The following is a 16,961-nucleotide window of genomic DNA, read 5'->3' as shown; positions in this document are numbered from 1 at the left end:
TATCGCCCGCCGGGGATCGCAGCGTTTATCATACACGCCCCCTGTACAAGCGTGGATCATGAAATCATCGCGTACATCGCGATTTCATTCGAAGGATCAAATAGAGCGCGCCTCTCTCTCTCTCCTTCTCTCGCTCGCTTCCTCGTTCATTTCCTCGCGTCCGTTTCGCGTAGTCTTGCTGATTCCTCTGGCAGGTGTGGCAGGCTTGATTAATTCCTTACTTTCATTCATCCGCGGACTATCTCCCCGTAATTAGATACCGTAGAAAGTTGGCCAGTGCCACGCAGCGCGGATTAAAGCGGTTGAGATCGCGCGATCAGAAACACACCGGCGCGTACCTCGATTTCCTCGGCTGAACGTCGGCAGCCCCCCCGCTCCGCCAGACCTTCGCGTTACCTTGCCGCGGGCGCAGTTTCGACGTCGACGTCGTCTTCGTCGCCGTCGTCGTCTTCCTCGTCTCCGCCGTTGATGTATACGCGATTGCCTCTTGTCCGTTAAGTCCGAACCATGATGTCACGCTTGAAATAAGTTACGAAGTCGTATCGGCGTGCTTTCACGCGGAGTTACGAAATTACGGCGCACCGACGTGACGAGGATCCCACGTCATCGACGCAATTGCGCCTCACCAATTTCTTCTCTCAGATAGAACTCGATGCGTGTATCGAGAGATACGGCGCGTAGCTATTTTCGTTTTGCGCGAAAGTCTCGTTCTTCTATTTGGTCTGGTTTGTTGAAAGTCATTCGAAATTCGTCCCAAGTGAGACGATAGATTGAAAATTCAGAGCTTGTTATATAAGTTTTCTCGATTGAATTACCATTACGAATAAAACATCTCACATAAAATATATATATCATGTGTGTGTGTGTGTGTGTGTGTGACTCAGCTAAAAAATTACAGATCTCACTTCAAATTTAAATGTGAGTATTTCGCTTGAAATGAGTTTCAAGTAAGACGAGTTTCACAGGATTTAGACTCATATCAATAGTCGTCATTTGAAACTCACCTCACATGAGATACTCTGAGTTCCAAGTTAAATCTGAGTTTTTTAGTTGAAATTTACAATGACGTCACATTTATAATTGCGATACAACTGAAAAATGCAGATCTAACTGCATTTAAATCTAAGTATCTCACTTGAGACAAGTTTCAAATGACAACTATTAATACGAAATGTGTCTTTGATCGTTGCTTGAAATTTGCCTCAGGTTGAGGTACTCCGATTTGAATTTAGAGTCAGATGTGGGTTTTTCAGTTGAATCATGATTGCAATTATAATGTTGCGTGTATTGTATGATTAAAAAAAAAAAACTCCAATCTAATTCTAAATTTAGATCTCACGTTGAGATGAGTTTTAAGTAACGACTATTAATACTTTAGATTGCAAATATTTACGCTAGCTCGAATATCCTTAATTAACCGATTCTACAATTTAACATCTATATTGCACACCGTTGAATTTAATCGTATATCTTATTGTTTTAAAACTCGAGGAAGAGGCACGATTGCACACTGCGTAATTATACTTTTTCACTTAGCCAGCCAATTGACGCATCGCGACTTGAATTCAACGTATTTCCCATTGTCTCGCGGTAACAATTGCATCGTTATAATAACGTGGAATAGTAATCTCGCCGCGTTTCGCCACTGCTATCGCGCGGCTACGCATTTTTTTCCAGAGACGACCGCGGAGAATAACGTTGGATCGCCGGCTTTTAATTGCAGAACCGAGACGCTGGAGCGCGGCGGATGTTGCGGCCTGGGTGCAATGGGCCAGGCGGCAATTGCAGTTGCCCTCGGTGCCGCTGGAGAGCTTCAACGTGGACGGTGCGACGTTGGCCTCCCTCTCCGAGGAGGAGTTCTGCCAGAGAGCTCCTCAGGTGAGTGCAAATGCACTTTTATTCGCTTTACTTTAAGGACGCAACGGGACACAAAGAGGAACCCGGCAAATTTTGTGGAAAATTATCCTCTATTATTTTCCACGTAAATTCCATTGTAATCCTTTGTACCTTGTTTCATTAATTATCGATTACCACTTACTATTTGTTATTTATCATGAATTATTTATCGTATATTTATCATTCATGTATTATTTATTACTTATGTATTATTCATCCTTTATTCTTTATTGCTCCTTATTGTTACTTATTTTATTCTTTTTCCTTTATTACTAGTTATTCCTCTTTCTTTCTACTTATTTCTAATTATTATTTCCAATTATTCCTTTTCATTTCTCCATTTATTCTTACTTATTCTTCATTTTATAACTAGTTTTGACCTTCTGTCCCACCCGACTTGGATTTATTTCTATATTTCGCGCATGTTGCGCAACTTACAATTTCGACATATATCGTTGACGCGATATCCAATGAACGATCTCATTGAGGATTCATAGGTGTCTCAACGACTCGATCAGCCGATGATTTTCGGCTGATTCACTTCTCTCTCTCTCATATTAAAGTGCTCAAGTTTGACGATAGTAAGCGGCACCATCAAATCGTGTCGCGCAAGATTTCGTTTCTCCGTACGAAAGATATTTGTCAGACTTCTCCCGGCATTGATAGCGAACAGACGATCTCGCGAAATTGCCACTCTTATCAGTCTCGTCGATGTCGTCACATTTTTTCGCGAGCCTTATCTAATGTCGTCGTGAAAATTTACAACGGATCTCGCGTTTATCGCGGTTTACAGGCGCGCGTGAAAGTTTCCAGTTTCATTCGTAATTTCTGCGTCTCTCGAAAAGGCGTCCGCATTTTTCCCGCGAATGGTCAGAGAGAACCGTGCGGGGGGAAACCTCGCAAGTGAACGAGCGTCGAAAAAGATCGGCGACTTCTCGAGCCGGACTTGTGAAACGCCCGCGACCGAGGTCCGGTGAAAGTGAGTTTCCTGGTAATCGACGTGCGTTTACGTTCTTTCCGCGTAATTCATACCTGAAGGAGCGAACGGGTAGGAACTAAGACCGTAAGGATTTCGACACTTAATGGGATCGGGATTCCCGCAAGAATCACCTGGCGAGCGAGAAAGAGTCACATGCGTTTGTGTCAGCCACGTTAAGAAGGCCCTTAAGGGGGCCACGTATATCCGAGCGGCTCGGAAAACGCCCAATGTTTGAATTCTTCTGTTGATCGCATTATTGACTTTAAAAATGAGGTACTCCTTTTAAAGAATGATTCTTCAATACTTTTATTAATATATATCACATGAAGCCCATTACAAAAAAGTTGACATGCAATTTTTCGCCAGAAAATTTCTCCTCTCTTCGTCTGTAAAGAAAAGCAGCCTCTGGCAGATAGAAAAAATACCACGACAAGAACTAGTTGATCTTACTAAAAATGTCTGTGCAAAACTACAGATACATCACTCCAGTAGTTTCCGGGATATTTTGGATACTGATGAGCAATGACGAGCTTCACGTAACGACAGCGTTACATATCAACTTTTTGTAATGGGTTTCATGTAATATGCGAATAAAAGTATTGAAGAGTCATTTCTCAAAGGGTCATCTTCATAAAGTCAACAATGTGGACGGCAGAAAAATTCAAACATTGAGCGTTTTTTTCCGAGCTTTTCAGATCTACGTAGTCCCTAATTAATGAACCGACGTTGTTGCACGTTATCGACGTTGTTGATTGTCTCCCCTCTCTTTCCCCTTCTCATTATTTCTATTAACGGATCCTTTCACGAAGCTGGGAAGACTCATTCGCTGATAATCCGATATCGAGAAGACGCGCAGTGCGGCGCGATAAATATAAAAGTTATCGCGGGAATACGAAGTTACGTGACGGGAGCCCGTCCCGGTGGAACGAAACGCGAGGCACAACAGGTATTTTCCTCCGCTGCGTTTTCCGACGTGCCACGCACGTGTATGCGAGCGCGCCGCCACTGCTGCATTGTCGCTTATTAAGTAACAAGTTTTATTTCCGTCGGCGCGCGGACCGTGCGAAAAACCGGTTGCGCCGATGTTGATTATACCGCGCTAAGCGTGGTCAACCCTAAACTTGAGAAAGCCAAAGCGGCAGCCAAGTGAACTTGACATTATCATCGCACGCGAGGCGGGCAATAATTTCAACAAATAACGCGTTGCATCAGAGCGCGAGACCGGGCTCGTGAAAAGAAAGAAAGAAGGAGGATATGAAAGAAACACGGTAGTATTTAAGTCGTGACTGGGTAGATCTCGAGGCGCATCGATCGACGCGCATCTCGTTACGTCGAAACTACAGGCGTCGAGCCTAACGGAAATTAATAGCGAGCGAAGTAGTGGTAGTAGTAATAGTAGTAGTGATAGTAGTAGTAGTAGTAGTATTTGCTGCCACCGCCGCTGCCGTTGCTGCTATTGCTGTTGCATGGCGAGCGGTGGGGAAGTAGTCATGCATAATGGATTCCGCTTTGCGTCTAGTAATTGGATAATCGCGCCTATACCGAAGTACCGCGGTAATCCTCGTAGCATGGAATCATGGTCAGGCTTATGGTCACGTTCTATCTGCGATCTCGCGCGAGTCCTGCCCGAGTCGCTCGTTCCCTTCCTTCGTTCTTGTTGACGCGCGCTCGAATTTCCACCGCTCGAACTTCATTCACGCCGGGCTCCTAAGCATACCGGATTGTCCGCGAAGATTCCTCCGGTCTAACTTCGCAGTTCGCGAAGTGCAGTCTCGATCGAGCGGATTCGCAGGGTCGGGATCTTCAACCTCGTGTTTGACTCCGTTAGACCCTACTCCGTCGTCCGACTCTTTGAGTTTCTTTTCTTTTTTAGAAATGATAAATAAATGCTCTGCGAGAGTGAAATTCTACGCTCAGAGATAAGAAAATTGCAGCATTTGTGTTTTGAGGATGAACCTTGAAACTCATTCGATAGCCAGTAGGAAAATTGATCTTCTGAGAATCGTTAAGAAAAATTCTCTTATTGGTTGTAATATATTTTCCTATGATCAACCTCGCGTTTAATTCCGTAAGACTTTACCAGTTGTCCGAATCTTTCATTTTTTTTTTTCATAAACACTATATTGCAAATAAAATTCTACGCTCGGAGGTGGAAAAATTGCAGCACTTTTTCAGCTTGAAAATTTATCTTCTGAGAAACGCAGAAACACGCAAAGTCTCCTGTTGAATACAGATGCGTTGCAATTTTATTTCTCACTTTACTGTACTTTGCATCGGTGTGCGTTGCGAGGAAAACATTGAAAATCATATTGTGAAATTGCGGCAAACGAACGAACGAGCTCGAAGAGAGCGAGAGAGCGGGGAATTAGGCTCGGGTGACTCCGAACTCTGACGCGGCTCGTAAAAACTCGAACNAATTTCCCCCCCCCCCCCGGGAGGGAGAGGGAAAATAATTACAGCATTCCTTGCGGTTTGGTGTAGCGTTCTAATGGCAGTGATTATCGATATACGAGAATCTGTTTCCCGGAATGACACGACGCACAGTCGAGTGTAATTGCGGCGCAGCTGAATGGAGCACACGGAATGCTCCGACATTGCACAGTTATGTCGGCGGATCAAGAGAAATGTTTTACTCCGGGCGCATCTCGGTATCATCCCGATTTTTATCCTACTTCCTCTCATTATATTTTATTGTGTGCAAAAGTGCTGATATATATATATACATGTCAGCAACGAACATTGTTATTAAGGTAAACCCGAGATATGCAAAGCAACATAATACCATCATGTAATAACAATAGCATAAAGTATGGTAAATCATAATAATAACACATTAAGTACAATATCATACACATTAAGTACAATATCATAGCAAAATATAATACAAACTACAAATAAAGATACATGCCGATAAAATTTATTTTTATCACGCTTCATCGTTTTGTTGCATTCATCTTTTGCGACTCGATAATCGATAAATAATTTAATTCCAACTGCCTCGAGAGAATCCAAAAGAACGAAGATGCTCCTTTCCAGACAAGAAGGAAGCGTCTTCGCCTCTCGTGTGGTCGCGTCTGTGCGTCACGAGGGTGAACGGCGATGCTCACCGCGACATTGCGTGCGTGCGTGCACGTCGTGCTCGCGATCAACAGGATCGGCTTCGTGTCGTACCTGGCGTGTGTATGTGCGCGCGCACGCGCGCCATTGCCTGGGCAGGAACGATCGAGAAGTGGGTCAACCGCTCGAATGTCTTGCCTGCGTTGCGTCTCAACGGAGAGCCGCTTTCTCTTCTCTCGGCGCACAACACGACTCTTCCGTTGGAATTCTAACGCTCCGCGCCTCGCTTCTCGCTCCTCCTCCCCTTTTCTCTCTCCTACCTCCCCCCTCCTCTCTCTCTTTCTCTCTCTCTCTCTCCTCTCTATTTAGTCTATTCTCTTTCGCGTCCTCCCCCTGCGCTCGCCTTTCATTTTTAATCGCCATCGCGATCTCTCGCAGGAAATTGACCGGCTCGGGTGTCCAATACACACCAGATACACAGAATGCACAATGGATCGTGCACTTTGACCTTATATGAGCGGTTCCCGCGGTGAGCTGTTCGCCCTTTTCAAACGGAGCACTGACATGTGACGATTACACGTTATGATTTATATACATGTGTATATAGAAAGAAAACAACAGAGAGAGAGAGAGAGAGAGAGAGAGAGAACCGCGGCCGGAGATCGTTGTGCCGGGACTAACGTGAAATCGGCGCTGGTGTTTGTGTTGCAGTGCGGAAGCATGTTGCACGCGCAACTGGAGATCTGGAAGGCCGCGGTCGAGGAATCGCCGCGCAACACATTAGCCGCCTCCTGGAGCCCGGCCGGGGTGGTCCAGCCGCCGAACAGCGCCGTGACCCCGCCGACCGTCGGGAACACGCCGACCGCCAGCGTCAAGGGGTCCCCCTGCACCATCGACTTCTCAGATGGTACGTTATCAACTCTCCTGATAAATTCAATGAATATATATATTTTTTTCACGATTACACTTCGACATTCGTCATTGTACAAAATAGAGAGGACCTTCCCGAGTCCTGACGGCGGACAATATTGAATTTGTCGCAATTTATCAATGATATCGGAGACATCCAATCAGTAAAAACGGTTCGGTTCGATTCTCAAATTAAATTTGACGTTATTACATTCAATAGGCGCAAATTATTCACCAATTAAGCAATCGCTATCGTTATTTATGATCTCTCGTCGACTTTTCGGCAATATTTTTTTTCTGTATCCCTTTAAGCCTCAACCATCATACAATCGTGACGGTCAGATGTACATATACAAAAAGATTCAAAAGATATCCTAGAGACGTCCCAGGGATATTCGAACATTCTGAGATGTCTTTTGTGCATTATTGTGGACACTTGCTATATGGTTATACGGTGTATCTGAATTCCAGCGACAAATTCGCAGGACAGATTCCACATGAAAAATTAAATAAACAAGTAAATTAATAAAAAAATTTAGTAAATATATGCAAGCCTAAAACGCTCAGTTCCCGAGACATAGCTGCCGCAATCTCAGTTTTAAAGAAATATATTTTATTCGTTAAATCGTGTTTCACAAATAAGCAACTAAACACTATACTGTTATAAAAATTAAATGCTCGATTAAATTTCAAGATATCAAAAATTATATTCCAACATAGAACCTGTCCTCTAAGTTTGTCGATGAAGTTCAGATACACCCTGCATATGACTCACTATGTGAGTCTCAATCATCGCGACCGTGACGATGCGTTTATGGGACTCGCGTAAAAAATATTTTTTCGCGACGTTTCCTTAAGATTCTAAGGTGGTTTTGAAAGGAAAAGAACGCTTATACAAAACAAATATCTAAACAAACATTTTCTTCCCTCTTAAAAGGATATATTTTAACCGTAGAAAGTAGCCGATTAATTTGCCGGTTGAAGAAGGCAGGGGCGATTGGTTCCGTATATTTCCGACCGAGGCTTCGCATCAACATCTTCCGTCTCAATATAAAAGCCCAACATCCAATTCTTTTCCTAACACCAAACGACTCGGGACACTTGAGCTATTCACCTTCTCATCGTACCTCCGTTCGTTCTTCGCTTTGCAGACGAGGACGAGGAGTGCGCCTCCGGCCAAGGCGGTAACAGCAGCGGCGGCGGCGCAGGCGGCGCTGGCGGCAAGATGCGCAACGGCGGCAGCTACATCCACCTGTGGCAATTCCTGAAGGAGCTGCTGCAGAGCCCGGGCGTACACGGCTCCTGCATACGCTGGCTGGACCGCGGCAAGGGCGTCTTCAAGATCGAGGACTCGGTGCGGGTGGCGCGACTCTGGGGCAAGCGGAAGAACCGACCCGCCATGAACTACGACAAGCTCAGTCGCAGTATCCGGCAATACTACAAAAAGGGAATCATGAAGAAGACGGAGCGCAGCCAGAGACTGGTCTACCAGTTCTGTCATCCTTACTGCTTGTAAGGAGCCTCCGTCTCTCTTCTCATCTTTCCTCTCCTTCTTTCTTCTCTCTCTCTCCTGTTTCCTTATCCCTCACTTTCTTTCCTCCTCTTCGCCCAAGTGCAATATTCGCGCGCACCCGCGATTCGCGGCGAGTGACTTGAAGGAAGAGCCCAGCACGGAGATCGAAAGGTAAAAAAAAAACGACGACGACGTGATCCGCCATGCTCGATATTATCCCGCGACGATAACGCCGAGCCACGGCTGGGTCCGCTTAGTACGCCCGTTTTGGGCGATCATTTTCACCCCCTCGTCTTTCCACCCCCCTTTCTCCCCCTCGACCCTTCCACTCGTACTCCTCCTTTTTCTCTCTCCTTTTCTCGCCCTCGTTGTCCCTCGCGTCAGCCCCGTGTCTCCTTCTCGGCGACGTGAGGTGAACGGCGTCGCGACGCCCTGCCCCCAGCCCTTTTAGCAAGTAGACGCGGTCAGCAGACTCGCGGGTCGTCGCTCTGAGGACGCGAGTAGGTGGAGATTCGCCAGAGAAAATGGAAGAAATGAGTCTTTCCTCTCTATTCTCACGATTGCTTGCCGGCACCAGTCGTCGGGATCCTCGAGCCGCGCGACGCGCAATACGTCGACGGGGGTGTACCTTAGCGCGCGGAACCATTCGCTGCTGCTTGGTACGCCGTTCCTGCTTCTTCCCCGACGGAATGCGAAACGCGATCGGTGGGACCGTCTATTTTTTATACGAAGCACTTTTGCACGTCGCGACAGCCGGAAAAGGCAGCCGTCCTCCCTCCGGCGCAAAATCGTTCGGGAAAAATCACGTAACGAATAAGCGGCAATTGTTGGTCGCGCGAGTTACGGAGATACCTCGTCGGCGAGGAAAACTTGTCTGTTCGCGTCCAGATCGGAGATGATTACAGACCAACGTTCTCCGACGAGCGATTTCGTAACTTTCGATGGGCGCGCGAAGCTCCTGCGACACGAAGAGACGATGAAGAAGTTCGCGGAAATATTTTTGCCGGCGCGCGCGCGCATGCGGAGGTGTTGATTAAGTTGTCGAGTGTGCCTTACAGAACAGCCATCGCGCGCGAATGAAAGACGCGATCGCGGCGCGTTCGAGGCTCTCCGGATGGGACGCGCTGTTGAATCCTCGCACGCGAACCCGAAGTCGGGACCGTCGTCGATCGTAGAGAGAGGCCTCTCGCAGTTGGGAAGATCGCTACAACGGCGATCGCGTTTTGCTCGAGGCGTCACGAATGCGCGACTGGTGCTGGTGATTTTGGTCCCATATATCTATGATATATTAAACGCTGTATGTTCCATGAACGATTAGACTTTAAGGTTGATCTTAGCTGCGTAAGTTGTATCGAGGGGCTCACGTGAGCCCCGCGTTAGGTTTTACCACGAAGAGAGAGATTCTCCCGCGCGCGGAAAGTCGAAGCCCGTGTAGATCGGAGTGTCCGCCGGGCGAGAACTCGGTTGCGGGAGTGGAAAGATCCCCGAGAGAAAAATATGAAGAAATATATTTATTTGGGCATGCGGAATGCACCTTGGAGACTTTAGCGCCTTGAACTCGTTGTCGATTTCCGCGTTACCTAGCGATTTCTCGCTTTGCTGATGTGACAATTCATTGTGTTTACCTCCGTAGATAAGAATTCTGGCGGCAAATACGATGAATTGTGCGAAAGAATCGCTGGTTAAAACGCTGAAATCAACGTAAGTCCACAAGGTACTTTCCCTGCTAATAACATATCTACTTATACCAATATATATATATTTATACTGAGAAAAGCAAATTTTTCGAACGAGAAAATATACATTTTCTGAAATCTGTAGCTTTATATGGAAGCAATTGTTTATTCTAATAAAAGAATTCAGATTTAAGTAAATATGTTATTAGCACTCACCGAATAAACCCTTTTTTTCTCAGATATTTTTTCTCCCAACAGAGAAATTTTCTAGTCGGTTAATTATCTCTCTGAGTCGAGTTTTAACGCACAAAAAGAATATTTGGATAAACGTTTTCCCTCCTGACGATAGAAATATCGATTCTCGTCACCGAGTTCTCGCGCGGTCTTCATTCTGTTACACGAACTGAGATTCTTTTCCGCGTGAAAAAAGCGCTCGCGCGACCACGACCACCGACGCGCCGTCGGTCGCGTCGAGTTTTCCCGCCTTCTACTTCGTATGATTTTAAGCTTTGCTCCCTGCGCGTTACTGCATAGTTACTTCTCACCGTTACATTTGATAAGTTTTCGTCGGATTAACGAAACTCTGAAATGTCGGCATTTCTCGATTGTCTTCTTCGTACCGCTTGCCGATTCTTCTCTCTCCACCTTTTTTGCTCTTTCGCGATATTTCTCTCTTGTTCACGTTGAATTCGCCGTTGCTTACCCCGCTGCTTTCGTGCATTTTAACAATTAACAATTAACGTTATCGCATCCACGTATTATTGTAACGAGCATACGAATTAACTAACACCACACAAACAGTTCGATGTAATTTAACGCCAAGGACTCGTACTAACGTATTCACGTTCGCTCACCGATCGGTTGTATATATATAGATATACAAATATTTGTAACATAATCATTATATATATATATATATATATATATATATACATATTATAGATGCATATATATGTATTCGTTATATTTATTTAACTGAGTCTAAGTTAGTTGACACGCGAGCGATCTCGCCGTCCCGAAAACTCAGAAGCTATCTAGCGCGACGTGCGAGATTCTGTTCGCTCGCGCGAGATCGCGGATTCAACGTTGGACCGCGCGGTGATTTTCGGCCGTGCGTCACTCAGTCAGCAACTTGACGAGCATACACACACGAGGTGCGACTCGAGTCTCCGCGCACCTATTATCACGCAGAAAACTCAAAGCCAAAGAACGTGGCGGCACGAGCGAGCGAGCGAGCCGACGCCAGATAGTTTCGTCGAGGAAATAGATTCGCTCGCGTAATTAGATCGTAAAGCGCGCGCTTCTACGGCTGCTGCATTTCTACGACACGTACATTATTTTTTACGCGGCCTGACGCGGAACGCTCATCAAATTGGAAGTAGACCGAGGCGGACCTCGAGGTTTTTTTTCCTCTCTTTCTCTCTCTCTCTCTCTCTCTCTCTCTCTTTCCTTCTTCTTTTTTTTTCCGCTGAAAGTCGTAACGTAGAGAACGGATTTGAAGTTTCGCAAAAGTGATACCAATCGAGACGGGTTCGCGAAGTAAACGCGCAAACGACGCTCGGAACGATTCATTTTCGGCCGCAGACTTCGCCGTGATCGAAGTGAAAAGGCACGAAGTTTTGGACTCCTTAAAGCGGAACCTGTAACTTGGGAAATTCTCGGTAAGCTCGGAGACTTTGATATTGTTTAAAATTGCTGGAAATAAGGAAACTCAAGCTAGACTGTTTTATTAGCAATTAAACGAATTGACACAAATTGCTATTGTTACTTGATACCTCGTAGTGTTCGTTGCATATTTAATTTGATTAAATTAAAAACATTCATTCAATTTTGATTAAATTTGATCGACTTAAATTTATTCGTTTTCGATTATATTTATTTGATTTTATACAATTTGTAAATACAATGCAAAAGTGTCTTTTCATATTACACAGTAAAGAATTTTATTGCAAATAGCCCACTCAAATTCTTATGTTACTTTAACGAGATGATTATGTTAAAAAGTAATATTTCACAATGGGAAAAATATATTAATTTAACATATTCGTGTACTTTTTAACGCATTTTAACGTAATTTAACATATTCCCAAGATTAAAGTAACAATAATTTAGCTGGACCGTTGTAAGATAATTTTTTAATGTGTACGACGTTCGATTCACGGTGGAAAAAATTTTAAACGAGGGGGTCACCCACAGTCTGTTTCACGCCAGGCTCCGCCGCATTCTGTAAATTTAACGGTAGTTGGCTCTTCAATTTCGCGATAAAGTGTTGGTGCAGCCCAGGAGGACAGGGAGAGGTTGATTGCAGCCAGCCGGTGGCTGTAATCGCGCAGAAAAGAAAGAAGAAGACGAAGAGCGTTCGTCGACACGAACGAAACGTCGAGTGCGAATTAATTTCGTTAGGCAGGCGGAGGAAGCGGTAATAATAATAATGATGATGATGATGATGATGATTGGAAGAAAAACCACGCGGATATCGAGTAGCGACAACAGCTCGCAATTCCGGAAAAGCGGCCGATGTTGCGACCGATTGTTACGAATTATTGCGTCATTAATTGTTAAGAGATCGCGAAAAATTGTGATTAACGAGACGATTAATTGTGATGAATGAGATTGCACGCGTGCGTCGAACGGAATTGGTTCGTAGGAGGATTCGCCTCTTCCAGAGCGAGAGAAAAATAATTGTGCTTCCATTTCCGCTCGACAATGATCCGCGGCGATCACCGTCCGAGCGGCGACCGTGTCGACGCGAGCGTGCGCGCGCTAGATTGTACATATTTTTACGAACGAACGACTGACCAGTGTGTGGTCACATACATACATACATACATACATAAATATTATATACATATATTTATATATAAGGCGTTGCTGGTTTTGTATGAGCAGATATATTTAATTAGGACTAAGCGTTGATTTCCTACACTTAACAACCGGTCTTGCGCCACGCAGAGNAGGTGGCACTAATTTAGCAGTCGCCGGTGTATTATTGGTGTAGCGTGCGCGTGTGTGCCGCATAGCGCGCAACGGATAGATAGAGAATGGCATCTTGCATGTACCTCTCTCTTTCTATATATATATATATATATATATATATATTTATACACTCGCGTGTTTCGACTGTTCTAATGAGATTAGGGTGGGTATGGCGTATCACGAGATAATAATCGTAGTCGAGGCTGTTCTCAGACGCGAGTGCGCCGCGTTCTGTGAAATCGCTCGGAGTGTGACTGCCGAGAATCCGGTATGGGATTGGACTCGAGGATAGATTAATTAGTCCTCCCTCTTAACACCGCGGCTCAGCCGTGCAGTGAGAGACCACGCTGCTTGTGAGATTCATCAGACTTAGTCGGCCGACGATCGGTAAAGGCACGTTCGAAGCGCGCGGACTGAGATAAGCCTCGACGAGAGCAATAATACGATATGATATTAATGATAATACACATACATACATACACACATATATATATATATATATATACACACACATAGATATATATATTTTCTTACGCCGAGATTTCTCGCTCGCTCGACATTCGGGGCGAGTTACTAATACTGAGCAAGCGACAATAAAAAGTGGAATAAAAGTTTCGTAAACGCGCGTGTACGCGCTTCTTTCCCTGTGCGCCGCAATTTCCCAGCCGAATCCAGATCGTCAGCGAAATTGTCCGCAGCGCGTTCAGTTCCCGAGATCCCCGGAACTTCCGCGCGAACGCCAACGCGCGGTTCGACGCGCAATCGGACGCAGTCCTACGTGCGTATCGGGACTCGCTGCGTAGAAGCGAAAGCGCCGAAAGGTGAAAGTCTTCGGATGAATTTCTAATCGTCGGTGAATTCGCGCGAATCACTGCTCCCGCATCTCCTCTCTCGGCTCTATTTTCCGTTTATTAATAGGAATTTCCCGTTAAAGAGAGAGTGGAATTAAATTTATGACTTATATGTGTAATTACTTTTTTTTCTTTTCTTAAGAACGAAACATTTTTTGTCTTCGGAAGTGCCTGAAGAATTTCGTTAGATCAGTTTTTCGCGCTGGTGGCGTTGAGACTTCTGCAGAATGGAGGAAGAAAAAGGACGTTTTAATGTGTCGCTGACAGTCTTATTTTTAAACGACAATTGAACTACATTTGAGCCACAATTGAACGACAATTGAAACGGGAAACTGTTATATAACAATTCGAGACAGTCGAGAAGGTGCCGGAGATATATAATCTCGTGTCGACGAGATCAGCTGTTCCTTTGTACATAAAAACTCGAGCGAATACAAAGCCTTTCGAAGCAGATGTTTATACACAGACTTCTACATACTATTAGACTGCTAGCTTTCCTTATATACTCTATGAAAAAATAGACTCCGAAAAGTATATATTGTATGTGTGACGTAAGTAGCATAGAAGACGAGATGAATATGGCCGATGTCAATCAGAATGAATGTCATATTACTTGTACGACGTACAGGTATGATTCTGTACATATCTCTCGGAGCTACGTATTTCGTAGGAGTCAGCAGTCTAGTAACACATAGAAGTATATACGTTTACAGCGATTTTGAGGTCGTTCAGGTGAGTCTTAAACGTGAAACAATATGAACGAGAGTGAGAAAGTTTAATAAAACAGTTAAGTTATTGGTTTTTTTTTTGCATCTCAAATTACAATTATCATAACTAAAGGGAAGAAAGACGATCGAGCATGCCGTAACTGAACAAGAAGATTAATACAACCGGAGGTCATTTCTCTCCCTTCCTTCAGATCATTCAGTATAGTGTGCTTTCATTTTTAAATATCGTACGAAAAGGAAAAAGAGCTGCATCGAGATGTATTTTTTTTCTTCATACGGGATCGCTAAGGTTCAACGACTCGAGCATTTGAGATCGCGAGGGTCCCAACAAGTGAGCGCATCGATGAAGATATCAATCTTCGGCGGACGTCTTGTTCTTCCTTCCCTTTTTTTTTCTTCCTTTCCTCATCTCGACATCGTGTTTCGTCCGCGCGAGTTTGAGTGTACAAACTTCAGCCGACACGCCGCGATAGGCCGATAGGCGGGGGAGTATTTACTCTCAGCGCGAGTTTTCCTCGAGGGCGATGTAACACGCTGGTGGTTGCGCCGGGCATTCCAATTTCAGGATCGACGTCTCCGGCGGCGCGAGAGGGAGGAGGAAGAGGAGAGAATGCGGCCGGGAAGGCGAGAATCTCGCCGCCATAAAGATTCGTATCGGCCTGGAAACGTCGAGGAGACGCACAAGGAGGAGAGTCGGCTCTTCTCTCTTCCTCCCTCCCGCTCGCTCATCTCTCGCTCGTCCTTCCTCTCCGCCCTTCCCCGCCTCGCACCTTCGGTGCGCGCACTCGACGAGTGGGCGTCCCTTTTCGAGATTTACGACGATTTAATCGCGCAATTAATCTAACACCTTGTTGCAACAACACCTCGCGCCGAGCGGCGCGGCGGCAGGGTAAAAATCGCGAGCGAGGGCTCCGGGCCCGAGAGAGAGAAACGGAGGGGGCCCCCTTTCGATCTATCGCGTCGGATATCGTCGGGTCTCTCGAGAGCGTGGTTAAGCCACGGTGTTAAAGGGGAGTAACGAACGCGCGCGCGGAGGGCACCTCCGCAGGCTCGAGGTGAGTGGGTGAGGGCGCAGGGGGGCAAAGGGCGAGCGAGGAGAGATAGCAGAGTTTCATAGCGCGCGAGGCGAGCCATAAGCGCGCGCGACCGCGTATCGTTAGGCGCGATAAATGAGTCCCCGGCGGTTTTTACATCGGGCCCCATGCACCGGCTATTGTTTCGCGCGATGCCTTCGCGCGAGCTCGCTCGGCTCCGGCATAAACGGCATAATTCACGAGATCGCGCAGCTCGTCTGGGACGTGAAAATCGCCAGCTAACGCTGACATCACGATTCCGCTGTTCGCGCGCGGAGCCGCTTATCGCCGCGCGAGTGCGATTCTAAAATTATACACGCTGTCGGTAGGACGAAGCGATGTAAGCGAGCTTCGTGAATCGACAAATAGTCGGAGGTGTGTCGACGAGCAAGAGAGAGAGAGAGAGAGATATCCTCCGAGTGTCGCCGGGATCTTCTCTCTCCCGATCCTCGAATGCACCTTTCAACTTCTTAACCCCGAGAGCAATACCTGTGATTTCTCGACGATGAAGCGACATCACGGGTCTCTCAGGCCTGCATCGCGAAAGAATTTGTAGAAATTGCGACTTTAGCATTGTTTTTTTTTTTTTATTAAATTCGTTAAGTTCAGTATTAATTTTTAGATAAGTTTCTACTTTGTCGTCTGGCTGCCGTCAGGAAACAAGTTAGAGCAATAGAAAAATACGAATGAGGTGTAACGTTTTGCGCGAAACATGGAAGAGAGGGGATAAGCGGGAGAAAACGCGCATAGGCCTCTCGCAGGCTTAACATGTCACCGTTAGGTTTAATCGCGATCAAGCTGTACATGAATAGCGTTTCGACTTGGATTTTATTTTGTACAGTTAATGTTTCTACATGTATATATACCCGTTTGTATCAATTCGCTTGGCACGGTTCGTTGAAAAAATCGGCAAGCATCGTGACGAACATCCGTACGTAATTCAGAATAATCATCAATCGGACGCGGTCTACGTAGGTTGATGTTGGCGATCGATTCGCGCGCGGCCTACGTGAGCCCGCTAATTTAATAAAGCGAGGACGACCGTCGCAGGCGAACCGAAATGGTAAATTCGCTTTAAGATTCCCTCAGATGTTCGTGATGGCGGTACACCGGGCGACGAGGACACCCCCGCAAACGAGCGCGCGCGCGCTCGTTCACGTTCGCTCTGTCTGTACGATACCAAGGACAACAACATTCTCCGCAAAACTAATTGCCAGGTAAATATATACGAACAACGAGCCGCGGCGTGTGCGTGCGTTGCGGACGACACGCGGCGGGGGCCCCGCAGAGCCTCGTTGTCTAT

General features: G+C 45.9%; 1 protein-coding gene across 1 annotated transcript in view; it reads left to right on the top strand.

Annotated features, from left to right (window-relative positions):
- LOC106742659 (DNA-binding protein D-ETS-4) overlaps positions 1 to 12,978 on the top strand; it is a 50,601-nt gene extending 37,623 nt beyond the window's left edge. Inside the window, exons 4-6 of the mRNA XM_014615830.1 lie at positions 1,724 to 1,878; positions 6,644 to 6,839; positions 7,993 to 12,978. Coding sequence (XP_014471316.1) covers positions 1,724 to 1,878; positions 6,644 to 6,839; positions 7,993 to 8,357 — 716 coding nt within the window. The 3' untranslated portion in view covers positions 8,358 to 12,978. The remainder of the gene's footprint in view (positions 1 to 1,723; positions 1,879 to 6,643; positions 6,840 to 7,992) is intronic.
- The last annotated feature ends 3,983 nt before the right edge of the window (positions 12,979 to 16,961 follow it).

This window comes from Dinoponera quadriceps, unplaced genomic scaffold (assembly GCF_001313825.1).
Source record: "Dinoponera quadriceps isolate SergipeBrazil2010 unplaced genomic scaffold, ASM131382v1 scaffold832, whole genome shotgun sequence".
NCBI lineage: Eukaryota > Metazoa > Arthropoda > Insecta > Hymenoptera > Formicidae > Dinoponera > Dinoponera quadriceps.
Note: the sequence above shows the minus strand (reverse complement) of the source record. Positions and strands in the feature narration are given on the sequence as shown.